Here is an 18,759-nt window from a genome sequence, read left to right as displayed (position 1 = left end):
TAGAGAGTTGTTGTACCCTTTGTGAGAGAACATCCCACAGTTTGCCCGATGACACTCGTTTGTGTGAAGTAAGCAACAATTCCTGTAAGATGAAAGGAACTGTTCTCAGATTCCACGGAATGGCAGAGAACGAGGATTAAATTGAAGAACAGAAGTAATTTGGTCACTAAATACGGTATCAAAAGAAGCGGTGTACCAGAGGCTTGTGTTTGGGTGCATGAGCTCATTTTTAATTACCAGTCAGCACTGGGCCAAGGTGAATTTCTCCCTGACTAAAAGATGGAGTAAACTGCATTTTACGTTTTCTCTAAACACGTGGCCCTTTATAGGAAACATATTTTCAGCTAAATGTACATCTGTGTATGTATTTATGTATATACGGGAAGGTGGCATCATGTCGTCCCAGTAACATATTTATGTTACACTTATTGATAGACCATATTTTATATCAATATTAATAATAAATTTTGATCATTTTGATCACTCTTCTCCTAACCTTTGAATGGATGAAGAGCCCACAGTTATATATTTGTATGTATTTTCTCTCTGATAAGGGAGCTTCCTTGTCAGAGAGAATATACACACAATTTGTGGATTTTCTTAAATTTTATCCATCCTGGTAACCTGATAGTCATTTAAAACGGAAGAACTTCTCTTCCACAGATTTTAATTTCGCCAACGGGCTGTTCTAGAAACAAGACATTGTGCCAGTGTAATGCTGGCTTAATCTAAAACAAGCAGATTTCACAACTCGTTGGTTTTTTTTTTTAGATCTCCCAAGTTCTTTTGTACTGGACTAAAATGAATTGATGCACAATGGTATCAGGACAGAAAAGTTATGTAGCTTTCGTAAAGGAGAAACCAAACCCATATTCTCTGTCAGACTGTTGGCAATCAATCATTCTGTCGCCAGTAATCTTTCTTAGCTTACATTTTTCGGCATATATTCTTTCTATTTCATTATTTTCCTGTCTCTTCATTCATTCTCTGACTCGCATAACCTTACAGTGACACGTCAGTATTTTTCTCAGGATTAAGCCCAGCTCTTTTGTATCTTCTTTTTCGTCGGTCCTATATGATAGATGCATGGGAGGCATTCAGTAGCAGATCTACTTTGTTTGAAAAATAATTTGTTTTTAAAAATGCAAATTAAAAAAAAATGGATGAACATTTACATGAGGAACTCTATCAAAGAAGTCTTATCCTTATCCCTTACACTGAAAAGCATTCTTATGTACGTTTTTGTAAGTACGTATTATTGCCCTGTCCGTTACATCCACGGTCCAGATGGACCGGGGTTACATGTAAACTGTGCGAAAACGAGAAGAGAGAAAATCGAAGCCTGAGATCTTGTCGACAAAAGCAGAAACATAACTTTCTCCCCTCCCATTTCCGTCGCATTCTCCGGTTAAATCTCAAAGGATTTCCATCTTTTGAACCGGGGGAGCCCGCCCGGAGGGCTCTGGAAGAATACGCGGCTTATTTTTCCGCGGACTTTGTTTCTACATTGGCTTCCAATTCGTTCCCTCGGGCCTTGCGCTCGGGAGGGATGCTGCTCCCGAAACGCGGATCCGAGCGCTGCTCCCGAGATGCGGTTGAGTCCAGGGGAAAAAGGAAGAAGATACCGTTATCAAATATGCATCAGGTTTGCTTTAACGCACGCTTGGGCATAAGTATGTACACTGTCGATTTCCGAGTGGGTTAGTATAATACGTATGGATGCATGCATTGTGAAAGCTATGATATTATGAAGGTCGAGGGGGAGCGTTCTGTAACCTGTTATTTTTTTTTGAGGTTATATGTTTTACTAAAAAAGAATACTATACTATGCTATGCTAAAAAATACTGCACAGTGCTTCGGGTAAAGTTTCTAATTAACAAATAGAAAACAAAATGTTTTTAGCTTTGCTTTGGTTACTAAAATTAGTGACGTAGGTGCTTGGTGTTCTTATCATATTGTTTTTAACTTGGAATTGGAAGCAGAAATGTTTAAACCAGGAACTTGATTTAAACTACTAACCGTTGACTTTGAAATAAGCATGATCGTTGCTCTTTTATGTTGTTTTATCTTTTCCGAAGCAGATTAAAATCTCATAAGCGTCATTGTTAATGAAACATAAGAGGGGGACTGAATTTCATATTGAACATCATTCTTGGACGGTAGAAGAAGATATATGATTCTAAAGGTTTTACGTCGAAACTAAAGCTGGTACATACCGTAGAGGAATCTATCAAAACAGTGACCACTGAGGATAATAATTCTCCACATCGGGGTCTAAGAAAAGAATTGTAGAGTGCATTTCATTTCAGTGTGCAACTGCGAGGTTTTCCTCCTGCTACACTTTTCAAACCTTTTTTACTGCCAGTTTCCGTTTCAGCGCCGAATGACCTCATAGGTCCCAGGGCTCGGCCATTGGCGTATCTATAGTCTGTTCTATTCTATTCGATTTATTCTATTCAAAATTATTAGCAAAAACAGTCTTGAAAAGTTGTGCCCTGAAAAGTGAAAAATAATATTGGTAGTCCAGACAAAATGGGCGGTAATATTAGAGAGGGTCGAGATAAAATGGCTGGCCCTAGAGGGTTACGCAACGTCCCGGACCTGAATCAGGGTGCCTTCATTCTGCATTCTTAGATAGGGGCCAGTTACAAGAAAGGCTGGCAAAGGTAGTACGAAGCAAGTCTAAACGTGACGTTCATCATCCTAGACTTTCTTAGCTACACACAAAATGAATATATGGAAACGCTTTGTTATTTATTATATAGAGATAATAAAGTACTTTAACGAGGCCAGTGGATCTAGACTCCCATAAGGATAGCCTTAAGGATTTATTCCCAAATACAGAGTGTAATATGAAGCAAGACAGAACTGAAGAAGTTAGACAGATAGGGGAAAGTGGCCATATATTAAGACAGGAAGCACTGCAGCTGCAGTGCCGCAGAGAACCGTTATTACTGCCTCTAGCGGCTACCAAGCAAAGCGCACTGTACATGCCACCCCTAAGAGTCATTTGCCGCTTGGTGAAGCTTACCAGTAGGACGGAAGTCTTGGGTTAAGGTCTGTGAAAGAGTTGAACACATTAGGGAAGCTTCTACAAAGTAGCCTACCTAAAACCCCCGATCCCATTCATACGAAATGAATGAGAACCTTTGGAGACCATACACGTTCACCAAGCCTAAACATTCCAAACCCTTACCTCGTTATCCCCTATCCCAATAAAAAAAAAATCGCTCCTTTCAAAGAGTTACGTACCTAGAAAAAAAAAAAAAAAACAACTAGCTCTCCCAAAATGGATTCGCTTGTTGCCAATCCCGTGGCTCACCTTTGGTCAAATTTTCATAAAGGTGCAAACATATCGTTTTGCATGGTCATGCTCAAAAAGCAAAAATGCAAACAACAGACCAGGGTCTAGACCTTGCAACAAATTATACGAAAACCATAATCCCATAGGCGGAGTTAATAATCGTGCTTCGTGACGCTTTAGGTAAGAAAAAAAAAATGATTTACCCAGTCATACACTCTTTGTTATATTGCGAAACAACTACAGTCCGCACACCCGCCGCAACTTTTAGTTTATTGATTGAAATATTTTGCCTCAATGCAGTTGTAGATTAGGGTAAAGTTGTAATTGATAACGCCTTTTTTAGTTGAGATAAACTAACCCGTTTCACTTAGGACGAATTTTATTAGTGCATAAAACTTCATGATTTTTAAGATCTTTTTACCTCAGTAACACTGGTTTTATATCCATTTTAAATTGCTAAATCTTAGTCATTGAAATACCAAAAACAATCGATAATCTAATATACGCCTTTGTTATAGTTTACCATACAATAGTATAGAAAACTACATTTTCTGGCTGTAGATATAGAAAACTTTGCCTTTCTATTCACTGGGTGACTATGATATAATCTACCTTCCGTTCTTCGAATTATTTTCCCAAGGTCACCGTTGAACACCAACTAGATATAAACGGCAAAATTGCAGACTGCTACCTTGACCCGATTCACACCAGTCGGCGACCGGAATATGTACCGCCTTTTGTTTATCGTTATGTCTTTTGTGTATGTTGATGTTATTTACCGTCCTCTGTTTATATTTTTACGTTTAGCGCTAAACTGGCAGTTACCAAGCTAGAGGTGCGCGGCAGTAGTCTGCAGTTTCCCCATAAACTGCATTGTTGCATCAACAAACATATGTACTCTTAATTTTAGGTCTACGTACATTTCCTTTTAAATCTACGTATCATCTAGCAAAGATGAAATACGTGATAAAATGCATAACATTCACCCAAATGTGTTGATAATATGGGACTTACATCCCTGCAGTTTTTTAACTGTTATTTTCGTAGGAATATTTTAGAATAGTTCACTTAGTTCTAATTATACAGTTCCTCGTGCCTTCATGCTCCAAAAATCCCGCGTATCGCACCGACAAGAAAGTAGCTACCATGCCATCCAATGTTTATAGGTTCCACTTTATTCAGTTATACTGGTGTACAGGAATAGATTAGGCTAAAATCGGGCCTGGCATTTAATGACACCAGGCAGCGGTATATATATATATATATATATATATATATATATATATATATATATATATATATATATATATATATATATATATATATATGTGTGTGTGTGTGTGTGTGTGTGTGCGTGTGCGTGTGCGTGTGCGTGTGTATGTGTACGTAATGGAAAAGGCATTTGCAGCTTCTTGTCCTTGTAAAACTATTATGTATTTTATTTTTCGATCGTCTTTCGCACATTTGCTTTCTCTACAGTGAAAGCTTGGAACGCAAGTATAGAGAGTATAAAGACAATGTGACAAATTCTGCAACACTTGTGTGATGAGAGGTTGAAGAAAAATGATTGATTGATTGATTGAGAGCCATGCACCATCAAACTATCAGGATTGTTAACGCCACTTTCAGAGTAATAGGAATTTTATTCATATCCTTTGATTATATCTTCATTGTCCTCAGCCAGATTGATCACTGGGATAAGAAAAGGTTTCCTTTCTTCTTGTCTTTATTAATGGCCAGGATCTTCTGTGATGCAGGTTTTTCCATCATCATTTTGGGTGGAAATAATCAAATCTTAATTCTTTATTTAACCATTCCAAGTTCATTTGAGGCTTTTGTACTGTACGGAATCTGTGTGAAATGTCGGTTTTATATGCTTTACCATCCTGAACTTTTAGTATTTTTTTTAGTTTTTCTGTCCGCATTTTTTCTGTCCGCCCTCAGGTCTTAAAAACTACTGAGGCTAGAGGGCTGCAAATTGGCATGTTGATCATCCACCCGCCAATCATCAAACATACCAAATTGCAGCCCTCTAGCCTCAGCAGTTTTTACTTTATTAAAGGTTAAAGTTAGCTATAATTGTGCATCTGGCAACGATATAAGCCAGGCCACCACCGGGCCGTGGCTAAAGTTTCATAGGCCGCGACTCATACAGAATTATACCGAAACCACCGAATGATAGATCGATTTTCGGTGGCCTTGATTATCCGATGTACAGAAAACTTGATTTTGTTGACCTTTGTTTCAAAAATCAATCGCTTAGGTTGCAACCATTTATTATGTCCGCTTTCGTCCTCAGTACGTTATCTGGCGCGTAAATAATCTGATTACAATGCCCGAGTGATAAAGTGTCATGATTATACGAGGCTGTGTCCTTACTCAGTGGAATCGTATTTCATTTTTATTGTTTCCGGCTTGAATCATTGAAACGTAGCGGGGAAGACTGGGCTTAAATAAAACGAACCAAGTTCCTTTCCCCTTACTGTCCGGGGATCGAACACCGGCCTAGTCAGATGAGAGTTAAAGGTGCAAACACTTCTAAAACAATAGGCTACAAAGTCTGTGCTTCGAATAAAGCCTATGATCATTGTTAAATGCTCTCGATTCATAAAACAAATATTCATTTCTTTAGCTGATCTAAGTGGACCCAGATGTAGCATTAGTAAACAAAAATAATAATCTAGTGGAGTTTCTTCTCATTACTATTTTTTTTATTATCACTATGCACATTGATTCTTGACTAGCAGTTACGTCCCAAGGGATAAAAATTGGATTTAAATGAACTAAAACACACAAATAGAATTTATACAAAATTATCCAGATTCGGGTGTAATTATTTTATAAAATTATTAAGTAACCCGAGATACAAAGATTCGGAAGCTAAACTAATGCAGTATAATATATAGGACTTTAAGAAATGAAATATTTAATGTCATAAAATAGAATTAGACATCAAAATTTATGTGGTTGAATTAAGGCATAAGACGCATAATAAAGCTTAACTAGGGCATATACTCTTAAAACCACTTTATGTGTAACTAACGCTTTATCATGTAAGTTGCAAAAACAAAAATGTATATATATATATATATATATATATATATATATATATATATATATATATATGTATATATATATATATATATATATATATATATATATATATATATGGGATGACTACGGATTTGGCGTCATTATCAGATTAAACATTGTCATCACACGTGGCATACTTTTCTTGAAATCTTTCACCAGGGTTTGCATACAGTAACTTATCTTCGCCAGTAATTTTCACTGAAGTCTGTAAGCCTATGTTGGTATCTTTAGCCAGGGTCTGCAGACCTTAGTCATTATCTTTTATTAGGGTCTATAAACAGTAACCAGCATCTTTTACTAGTACCTTAACACAGTCGTCATTTGTATCTTTAATCACTTTCTGTGTATGAAAAGTCACTGAAGCAGCTGACCACAACTCCTGTTTTGTAAGAAATACTGCATGGAAATGGATAATTAACAAAGTAGAACGTGTATGATCTTTTGATACAATCATTAGTGTAGATATCGTTGCCAGATACTGCAGAAATCAGTAATGGTCTCCCCCGTAGCATAAATTAGGAGGAAAATCAGTCGATACACATAACTAATAACTATGTATTTGGTGGAATAACAATTGTTTAACAGTGAAAAAATCGTAATAGTAGGCTGTATTCTTATTTACCAGATATTGTTTGTGCTTCATAATTAATCAGCATCCGCTTATAGCCATCACATACGGAGATATGTTAGATGATGCAGGATTTTAGAAATTTAGTAAAATTTTGCAAGTGGGAGAAGAAATTTTCCCTGATAGTTGGTTTTGTTTAAGTCAAATATAGATTTATAAAGATAAGCTCCTAATACCATTTGGTCGGAGATGTTTTTAGATGAGACAAGATTTAAACATTTGGATCATGTCACGATTAGCGAACCCAACATCTCCATGTCAAGAACAGCGAACCCAATGATCCCCGTGTCAAGAATGGCCAACCCTTTCCGGTCTGAACTCCAGTTCCACATGAGGGCTAGTACTAAACACAACGAAACAGTGATTCATCTACACTGTTTCGCCATGTTTAGTACTAGCCCCTGGGTGGTCAAATGTCTGGTACCAAAGTGTTATGTCTAGAACAGCGAACCCGATTATTCCCATGTAAACGAATCCAATAATCTTCTTGTAAAGAATAGCGAACCCTGCTACGAGTGAGTTTGCTAATCTTGACATGATTCAAAAGTTTAATACAATTTTGAAAGTGGGAGGAGTAGTTATCCTTAATAGCTGGTTTTGTTTAAGCCTAATAGATTTATAAAGATAAATTCCTATTACGATTTAGTCGGAGACGTGGTAAGATGTTACAAGGTATAAAGAATTAATAAAAAATTTTAAGTGGAATAATCAGTGCTGCGTAATAGCCAGTTTTGTTTAAACGCAATAATTTATAAAGATACAAATTCGTACTACCATTCAGTTGCTTCAAAACTTCGATGCAAGGTGTGACTTCACTGGCAAGGAGAAATCTTAGGCGGAAGCGTTTATCACTAATTCGGTTAAATCGTCCTACCACACGTCATTTCATTGTCTCAGCAGGGTGCCGGCTTGTCAGAAGAACACAAAACCTCGCCCTTAGTAAACCTCGCTAGTCTCGTTGCTCGACGGGGTAATTTGTCCATGCATATCCAGGATGTCATTCGCGAGCATTGCGTAGGACAGAATGAAACCGTGAGCGGCGACGAGCAAGCCATTCCCCACTCGGTACCCTCCGAAGATGACAACTTGTGGCGGGAGTTCTAGAAGATTTTCTCGCAGGATGTGGAGTTTGTTGTAAGGCAGTAGATCCGGGTGGCGTCGCTCGAGCCGCACTGTCTTTTTCAGGATTAACAAGATACGTTCGTACTGCGGAAATACAAGTCGCTAGGTTCAGGAAATGTGTTTCACACTCTGAGGCAAATGGAAAAAACAAGAATGAGTTTTTGAAATTCCTCTTGGATAACACCCTTGTTGTGTCTAAACAGTGCAATTCATTTACCGGTATGCTCACTGATTATGTTAATATGAAATTGTCACGTTCTTCAGTCGGCATTTTAGTGTTCTGAGAGAGAGAGAGAGAGAGAGAGAGAGAGAGAGAGAGAGAGAGAGAGAGAGAGAGAGAGAATATACCCCATGTCTTCTAAAACAATGTGGATAGACTCAAGTTCACTGCATCGTACCTATCTTTACTAGGAAGGATTCCATTTTCTCCCAGGATTTTATTTTTAAATATAAAGGCTTATGTAACATGCAACCAAATTGCCCTGGCAAGAAAGAAGAAAAATAAAGAAGGAAGCGATAGAATGCCTCTGAAAAAGAAGTTATAAGAATTAAGAAAAACAGAAGCAGGAAAAGCATTCCAAAACTTGGCAGCAAAGGGATTGAAATAATCACTTGACTGATCGATTCCAGGATCACCAATTTTCATTGAATAAAGGTAAGAAGTAGTGGCCCAGCGGGTGGTTCTACGCCACGAGGAAGAAATCTTCCTTGTGAAATAATACCAATTAAAAAGACAGGGAAGCCACCAACAGGCGGAGAGAATTATAATCAAGAGAAGAGGTAAAGTAAGCGTCGTCGTTCAAGCAAATTGCTTTCGTCTTCAATGCTGTTGAGGAGCGAGGCAAGGATATAACCTCCCAACAACAAAAGCAATGTTCCATGAGGGCGAAGTGGGAAAATGAGGCCAACGTGAAGTCTTATTTTACTATGTGATTCTTCCAAGACAAATCTAAAGTTGAATGAAAACACAAAGTATTTGTATACGTTTCATTAAAAAAAAAAATGGGAGAGCAGACACACGTAGGAAGAAAATGTGCTTTAGAGGTCTTGAATCTAATTCAGAGAAGTTTACATGATCTGAAATTTTAATTTAGGGAAAAATTTAGCCATAGTCTAGCCTGCCCACTGACTAGTGAAAGGTCCACACTAATTTGACCGTGCGAAAGTAGCATAGTCATTAGTCTCTTAATTGGGTAGTGATTACAGAAGAAAAATGGAAAGCTGAGTTGATGACGAAAATAAGAGAAGAAACAGTTATGGAATAGAAATCACTGATGAAGTGGAGGAGCGTACCTGAGAGATGAGAGCTATGACGAACATACCAGGGAAGAGCCAAGCCACAGTGATTACACCGAAGGGTTAAATCCATAAGCGGGAAGTCTGGCTAATAGACCCTATGCCAAATTCTGTCAAATACCATAGAGGTATTGAGAGAAACGACAAAAGAGATTCTCTGAGGTCTTGTATAGGACAAGGACGAAGCATCAGTAAGCTTAGAAAAGTTACCAACAGATCTTTACGGAATCCATACTGGTCATCAGCAAGACGAGGGTATTAATACCAAAACTTAAAACAACAACAAGGCAGTTGGAATGCTTCTTTGGGATGGACTGAACTGGTTTTCGTTAGGAAGAAGAAAAGTGCAGGGAGTACCAAATGAGGAAAACAACCAAAAGACAGGAATCACTCCTGCAAACTCCTTGAGGGATCATGCAAAGAAGCAATGCAGGCTCTATCCCATTCCGCCACTTCTTAAAGTTAAAAGCATATCCAGGCGTTTGCAGACGATATATAGGACTATAGAAGTTTACAGTAAATGAATGAGCAGCAATAGAACTGGTGATATAAGAATCAACTGAAAAAAATAGATTGTGGCTTTTAATGGAGAAACAAGCTACAGATCCAGCAGGATAGAAGAAATAAGAACTGGAGTTGCAACGTATTAAGAACTTTATTGGAAAAAGAGCTCAAATTTTTCTCAACCAACTGGGATAACGGAAACCAAAAACCATGTATTTAAGCCGAAAGTGAGCAGGAGTAACAGCAGGATTTTAGAAGAATTAGGCCAAATTTTGCTAGATTCATGGGTTTATTGGGAAGAAGACGCTTAATACCGAGAGATGTTTCAGCAGGCAAGATTGTGAGCCAGACTATGAATATTATAAAAGTTGATAGGTAGGGCCCAGTCACTGCAAAAACTGTATTTACAATGCCGAGTATTGACCCTATTTACAGGACTTCTCATTAAATACAAGACTGAGAATACAAATACTTTGTCATGAACATTAAAGATGTGATTTATTCAGTTGTCTGAATGAGAGAAGGGTGTGTTAAAGGACTTCTCCTGAAGTGACAGAGTAGACACAAGTAAAGGGCATACGAAGTGTGATGGTGCTGTGAACCACGGCTTAGTTTCACTCATACTAATGATTTTCCCATTACTTTTGTCCCCATGGCTATATACAGTATATATAGCACTTTTACAACCACTTCTACACGATTAATTTCATGAGCATGTATACCTATACTTAATTTTTTTTTTATAAAATAGGACAACAGTTTTACTATCAATTAATTTTCGTGATTATCTATTTCCCTATTACACTGCACCTCAATCTTAAAAATATTTTGCCTGTGTTCTTAATCAAACCCTGCCTTTGGTTAGACTGCATTCGTTAAATGTTAAAAGTAACGTAGCTGTTACCTAAGAACAGCAACAAGGATTAGGTACCTTTGTCCTGTCAACACTGTTTTGTTAAAAATGTAATCTGTCAAATCAAAGACGTTCTTTGCTGCAGATCAGATGGCCAAAACTAAAGCAACGAATATTAACATACCTCAGATATTAACATACCCCAAATATTAACATACCTCATTTATCAGGCAGTCTGACTTGTAACAAAACAATGCCATATTGCCAATTGCGATAGCCAAGGGAATCATGTACATGATAAGGCGGAAACTTCTCAGTAGTTCCAATGTGCAGAATACAGCGCTGATTAAGTAGACTAGGAAGTTTACAGATGAAGCAAATTTTAAAAATCCTTCGCTCAGTAAAACGAAAATCTCTTGTATTTTGTCTACATAGTCGCCTGTAAGTTTGACATTCTCTTCACTGAAGGTGACTGATGGACAGTGACGCTCTGTCTGTGGCTTAGTTGTTTCTTGTAGATCTGCCAAAGTGCTGTGATACAAATATTCGAACTCGACTCGTAGTGCCTCATAGACCAGTCTTAGCCACTCTATGAAGACCACGCAGAACCAATTGCTTATTGCCGGCTGAGTGAGGTATGTAAACTGCATGATGAAAAATGGCCACTCTTTTTCTAGGGTGCTCCACTCCACTACGTCATAAATACCAAAGGCCCATGCAACTACGAAGGCAGCAATAGATAAGAATACTGTTGCCAATGGCATAAAAGAGAGCATTTTCTCATGTTCATGGGATTTCTGAGAGTTTATGAACTCAACCTTTGAGGAAAGGGCCTTCTGCTTGCTACTTGGTATGTGGATGTTCATAGGGGTTTTGAATCCAACGTCCATCTCACACAGGTTGGCTATGTCCTCTAAGATATAAGGGATGTACTTAGCTATGAGCTTAATGGAATAGGTGATAATTGCAGGAGCAACAGCGAACCCTAAAATGAATAAAGACGTTTCGATGACATTATCCACTTTATCTGAATTCTCATTTAGATCGAAGACCCTCATGCCAATGAATGCCACGCCTAGGCCCAGGAGCGGCCATAGAAACCAAAATGCGTAGGCGACTACGAAAGGGCCTGGTTGAACAACGTACGTAGACTTTGAAGGCTCCCATTTCACTGGGAAGAATCCCAAAGCTCTAAAAATGCCGAATATGAGCTTATTATTTTCCTGCAAGCAGTTCTTCTTGTCAGGTATTATGCTTTCAGTGCTGGGACCGACAGTGATACCCATCTCCATTCTTCTAACATCCAGTGCTTGCAGTCATCTGTACAATTCAACTATAATTTTCAAAGTAGTCTTTACTTTTCATTACACGCAACAGTTTTAAAATCTGATAACCTTAGTAATATTATTCAATGACAGTTTTCAAATGCTGTCTTTAATGCAAGTGGTATCTTATCTGAATGTCTTATCTAGTAATCACTTGCAAAGATGAATGCTTATCACTCTTGTTGGCGATTTTAATTTCTCAAGTACTCCCAAGTCATACGATCCCTAAATATGATGAATGATGTACTTTACTGGAAACCAGTGTAACAACATATGCTAAAATCTTGCCAGATTTTTTAAACTTTGTTGGTGCGCTTTGATTTTTACTCGGTCAGGTGATTTTGTACACTACTGCATTTCGGTAATCACTAAATTCTCAGCAGAGCAGGGTGGCAAGTTCAGAGTCCATGGTCGCTCTTGTGGGAGTGTTTGGCTCTCCAGTGATGAAAGTGATTTGGCGATACTTTTATGTTAAATCCGGCTGATGATTTGGGAATCCATAGGATGCAATCCTCGCTCAATTCCTGCGAGCTTGGCGACGCCAGACGAGTGAAATGTTACCTTCACAAACTCTTGATACGAACTGAACGCCCAAGAGGTTGCATTCCTCCCGCCCACTTAACTCTTTTACGATAAGTTATCAGAGTTGACGTCGTGACTCTACACATCTTGATCTCTTGAACTGCAACTAATGGTTCGTTTCCCGCTGATTCTCAAAAAAATAATAGATTCTGTTATCAGTTCAGTAGACCAAAAATTTGTAACCAGTCGTCTTAGCACCAGAAAGAACGTTGTCACTAGAATGATGAGGAAGAATGAAAACTATTTTATCCAAAACGAAGATGATAGATTTTTGCTGGTGTTAAGTTCATTTGCGTTTCTTTTTTATAATTAAATGCTTGTAAACCATAAATAAAGGAGTATTTATCGAAAAGCTGTAGTTTTCTGAAGTAGCCTATAGATAATAATATTAAAAAGTTTTATGTTTGTGAAGTAAAAAAGCATACTCATTGACAAAGTAGAATGTTTCTCTAGTATAAGAGAGTTTATATTTACCTGTAAGAACTGAATGCCTATAAAATATAAAATTATGTTTATTTTGTCAGATAACGCCGGGAGCAAAGATTGTGGAAGCATTTACGAAAAACCATTCAAAAACAGATATGGTTTAAAACCTCGAAAAAAGGCGTCAAAATTATCTGTCGAGTGGTACTACAGCATCGAGTAGCATTAGGGGTCAATTGAGCAATGATATTTTACTGTTAATATCTTGCTTATCTAACATCGCATTTATTATCAAAGAGGAAATACCTGGAGCTCATCGTTTGATCTTTCAAAAAGAGTAATGTCTGAGCCTGCAATATTTTCCAGTATGTAATTTTTTATTTTTGCTAAAACGGTCTTTTTTTTTTTTCATTTGATTTATGAAATTTCGGCTGTCAAGCTAAGCACTGAGGCACTTTCGGCCATTCAGTGATTAAGACAGAGAACAGAGGGAGTTGGAGTGGTTGGACAGCAAGATTCAGAAGATAAGCGAGATGAAGCACAAGGATCTGAAGGGGGAATTGGGAGAAAACTCCACAGTTGCGCTAAGAAATAAGAGTTAGAGAGGTTGGACAGCAAGATTGAAGAAGAGAAGCGGGAATGGAGGTGAAGCAAAAGGCCAGAAAGTGGGTGCAGCTAGCGTCGAAGGGTCGCTGTAAACGCATGCAATGCGCAACGTGAGGTGCACTGACGGCAGTAACCCCTCACGTGGAAAGTCTTGTTTTGCCGTGTTATTGACCTGCGCATTTTTGCATCATTAAATTTCTCTTCTGACATCTCTTTCGATTTTGTGTTCATTTAAGTCCAATATATCAGTTAGTCCAGAGAAAGCAAAATCAAGCAGATTGTTAATGTTGCTTTTGTTTCAATCACTCAAAGTGGGCGACACAGACGAGTGGTTTAGTTAGTGCTCGGATCTTGTTTACTAAGTCTGGAGATGGCGTCCAGTCCTCCATAAACCAGCCCACTCAGCTTTGTTGGGTACCGGCATCTTTTGGGGTCAAAAGATCCCTGGAATTGCTGAGAAACCAGAAAGCTGAACTATTCAGGAGCCATTCCTTTCATATATATATATATATATATATATATATATATATATATATATATATATAAAGATAAAATCCACGAAGAAAACGGAAACACTGGAGTGCTGCGAGGCCTTTCGACACTATAGTCCTTTACTCAGCAGAATGAAGAAATATAAAAGTATGTTTACAAAGAAAGCTTATATAAATGACAGATGGGGATTATAAAGGAAACACATGTACCTGGAATCCAACACAATTAGGATTAGGATCAACCGTTCAGGAGCAGGGACAGGACAATTAAAAGATTATACAGGTTCGTGACTGACCACCTAAAAATTTTTAGTACAACGCAATAATTCTCTCTTTTTTTGTAAAAAATAATAACTTTTTGCAAGATGAACATTTTTACAAATAAAAAAAATTATATTAAACATTTGTAAAAATTTTCATCTTGCAAAAGTTATTATTGTTTACAAAAAAAAAAAAGAGAATTATTGCGTTGTACTAAAAATTTTTAGGTGGTCAGTCATGGACCTGTATAATCTTTTAATTGTCCTGTCCCTGCTCCTGAACAGTTGATCCTAATCCTTTGTAAAAACCTCTTAAATATTTAATCCTGTTTTGGCAGTTCTACTAATTCTTCAATTGTGTTGGATTCCAGGTACATATGTTTCCTTTATAATCCCCATCTGTCATTTATATGAGCTTTCTTTGTAAACATACTTTTATATTTCTTCAGTCTGCTAAGTAAAGGACTAGTGTCAAAAGGCCTCGCAGCACTCCAGTGTTTCCGTTTCCTTCGTGGATTTTATCTTTATTTATATATTCATCACGTTCCATATTTTCGTGATTCAGTTATATATATATATATATATATATATATATATATATATATATATATATATATATATATATTATATATATATATATATATATATATATATATATATATGTGTGTGTGTGTGTGTGTGTGTATGTGTGTTATGCATATTTAAAAACCTCAATGGTAATCGTCTCGTTTTCGACAACAGATTTACTCTGGCAGTAATATCTAATGTACGGAAATGAAAGCATCTCTGACGAATGTGCAACACAAAATCGAACATTGTTCATATATATATATATACAATATTTGGTTTATAGAATGAGGGCTTAGAAATATCACTTTTTTTTAGTTTCTTTAGTGAATTACAAAAGAAATTGTGCCAGTATAAGGGACTACTCAACTGGGTATATCATCGTCAAGGATGTTGTCATTATTATCAGACAAATGTCTGTAAAACATGTATTCAGTATGTAACCCCTGAAGCATCCAGAGTTCACCAGGACCCTCATGGTTTTAAGCCCATAATTGAAGCAGAAGAACTAACTTTCAGAAGCCTCCAACTCAGCAGTGCCTTGCAGCCTCGCAAGCTTCTCAGCAGCCTTCCCTGTTGGGGGATAGTACCATCAGTATACCTCTGTGGTGCACTGTAGGCATCACTTAAGGGTCTTTGCAACGTCCCTTCTGCCTCTTGCTGCAACCCCTTTCATTCCTTTTTCTGTACCTCCGTTCATATTACCCATCTTCCATCTTACTTCCACCCTCTCCTAATAATTGTTTCATAGTGCAACTGCGAGCTTTTCCTCCTGTTCCACCTTTAAAACCTTGGTAATTCTAAGCCGGCTGTCCGCGATGAACTAGCCTATGGCAATTGACGTTTTTGTGTTATTTTACCCGCTGAACAAGAATTTGAAATAATATTTTGGCGGTAGGCTGTAACTAAAATGTAATTGACCTTTGAAGACTACACGACAGTACCAACGGGTCCCCTAGACCGACCTATACAGTTCAAAGGTAAATTACAGTTTAGCTACAGATGGCCAGCCAAATATTACCTTAAAATCTTGTAAAACAAGTAAAATAACACAGAAAAATGTCAACTGCCATAGTCTAGCTCGACTGGACACCATTCGAAGCTTTCGATCAGGGCGAAGAAACATCAATGGCAAAATATTACCATTTCTACTTTCAGTTTTAGCATAGCGGAACGGCGCTGCATGCCTTATCTGCATTTTGAATGATTCTTGGCAAGCTCGTATGTTCTGGCAAGTGGTAATGTACTTTAAATTCTTGTAAAGCAAGTAAAATAACACAGGAAAACGTCAATTGCCACAGTTTAGCTCACCGTGGAACACCGGCTTAGAATTCTACTCTCTCAGCTGGACTGTTGGAGGCTTCTGGTGATTTGCTCGCCTCTAAGACTGCACATGCGTGATAGGGCCTGGAATCAGCAGTATTGGTAATGCATGAAAAGTGCTTTTGGAATGGCTCCCGCTGTCCATTTATTCGCCCTTTTTTTTACACTTGTTTTTTGTGTTCCAGATGACATATGTAACAGGAAACACAACAATAAAGTGCCCAAACCTTTTCCCAAGTTATTTACCCCACCAAAACCCCGAATCCCCAATGAGTCCCCCTTACCGTCAGCTGTTCTCGAAAGTGTCTTCTCCCACCCAAAACCCCGATTCCCAACGGGTCCCCCGCCAAAATATAACCTTGAATTCTTGTTCAGCAGATACAGTTCTAGACTGTCGCTCGATGGGCCCGAGTTCAATTCCCGCGGCCGGCTGATGAAGAGTTAGAGGAATTTATTTCTGGTGATAGAAATTCATTCCTCGCTATAATGTGGTTCGGATTCCACAATAAGCTGTAGGCCCCGTTGCTAAGTAACCAATTGGTTCTTAGCCACGTAAAATAAGTCTAATCCTTCGGGCCAGCCCTAGGAGAGCTGTTAATCAGCTCAGTGGTCTGGTAAAACTAAGATATACTTAACTTTATAGAAAAACGTCAACTGCCATAGCCTAGCTCACCGCGGACAGCCGGCTTAGATCTACCAAAACGTTTTTGCTGTCAATTTCCCTTACAGCTGTGAATAACCTCATAGGTCCCTGCTGTGCGCCTTTGGCCTAAATTTCATATTCCATTCCATTCCATTCTCAGCAGTTTTCTTCAGTCCAGCCGTACGTTGCTGATGATACGGAGCACTATCTTTTAAAACGTTTCTCGTGACTCAACCGGGACATTTTGCCCCTCGCCTTCACGCGAAGAGAAAAATGTATACATCAAGGTACCTACAGTAGTGCTAAAATTGCTGAGTATGTACATGACTACAATAAAATGTATCACCTTCATATTCGTAATGGCCTGTCCTTACAGTAAACATTCTTTCAAAGGAACAACTCTGATTAACGCTTTTCAGCTTTTGCAAATGGTTATTATAAAAGTGCATTCTTGCATTGAACTCTATCTCTCTCTATAATATATATATATATATATATATATATATATATATATATATATATATATATATATATATATATATATATATATATATATATATATATATATACACACACATACACACACACACACACACACTTATACCTAAAGAATATTAACAAGCAAACCTAAATGAATTTGCAAGAGCCATCACGCCTAATTGTAGTTCGTGGAGATCTCAAAGCCAAGACACATTTTATTCATATATATAGTACTGTAAAACATTCTTTTTTTCAGCATACAGTAACATTACTGTACTTTATGAGTAAACCCTTTAAAAGACAAGTAATAATACCAAAATTTCCATTTCATAGTTGATAGGGTACAGCATCATTTTGTTTTTGTTTGGCCACTGCCTAAAACATTTAATCCTAAACAAAAACCTCAGGCTTGAACCATTTTTTTCTTATCTTTAAAATGGTATGTTTTAGTGTACGTTACTGTAATGCACCTCCACTTTTTGTAGTAATGAAAGCTTCACCACGAAAAAAAACTACACTGCTCTTAACTGTAGCAGATGAAACCTAGGAAGCAAATGCACATTCTCATGAATGCGTTGGACTTATATAGGAACCTATAGGTCACAATACATTTTTCACTGTACAATAACTCGAAACCACTGTACTACTTAGTTAGGAAACCCTATAATAACCACCTTACGAAAAGCCATGTTCCATGTCTTAGTTCAAAAGTCCAGTGCTATTCTACTATTGTCAGACCACCAAGACACCGACTAGAACTTGAAAATTATGCGAAAAAAATCGTGAACAATATAAAGAAAACTCACTGAAGCTTGTAATATTTCGCTGATCTTTTAAACTGTATTATACTGAACTTTTATTACAGGATCTATAATGAACAAATAAAAAGTTAATTTTCACAGCAAAAATACACAACTGCAGTGACCGTTACTAATTGCCTAACTGTAGCTCGTGCAGTGTTGCCAATTTGGCGCATTTTACGCTAGATCTAGAGTATTGCTTTCAGAACTAGCGTAAAAACTTGGCTCCTAGCGCCTACCGTAAAATCTTTTACTCCGCCGATTGCACCATTATATCTCAGGTCCTATACTTAACCTACCCAGCACAAGTCCTTGGAATGAACTCCCCCCAATCCCTCCTCGCTTCCTTCCGAGTAAGAACATGGAAACAAAAAGTACTAATGACAAGCTAAGGAATTGAACGAGACATTTTTTTTTCTTTTATATGATAAGATTCGTGTCTGCGTTGATACATGAAT

At 37.7% G+C, this 18,759-nt stretch overlaps 1 protein-coding gene across 1 annotated transcript; it reads right to left on the bottom strand.

The window, feature by feature from the left end:
* Window positions 1-6,939: 6,939 nt before the first annotated feature.
* LOC136840873 (uncharacterized) lies at window positions 6,940-12,749 on the bottom strand. The gene is made up of 2 exons (XM_067107859.1): window positions 11,020-12,749; window positions 6,940-8,232 (listed from the first exon to the last, which is right to left on the bottom strand). The coding sequence occupies exons 1-2, from the start codon at window positions 12,091-12,093 to the stop codon at window positions 7,963-7,965; spliced, it is 1,344 nt and encodes a 447-aa protein (XP_066963960.1). The 5' UTR covers window positions 12,094-12,749; the 3' UTR covers window positions 6,940-7,962.
* Between the last annotated feature and the right edge of the window lie 6,010 nt (window positions 12,750-18,759).

Source organism: Macrobrachium rosenbergii, chromosome 1, assembly GCF_040412425.1.
Source record: "Macrobrachium rosenbergii isolate ZJJX-2024 chromosome 1, ASM4041242v1, whole genome shotgun sequence".
NCBI classification, from domain to species: Eukaryota; Metazoa; Arthropoda; class Malacostraca; order Decapoda; family Palaemonidae; genus Macrobrachium; species Macrobrachium rosenbergii.
This window is presented reverse-complemented; position numbering and strand designations above follow the sequence as displayed.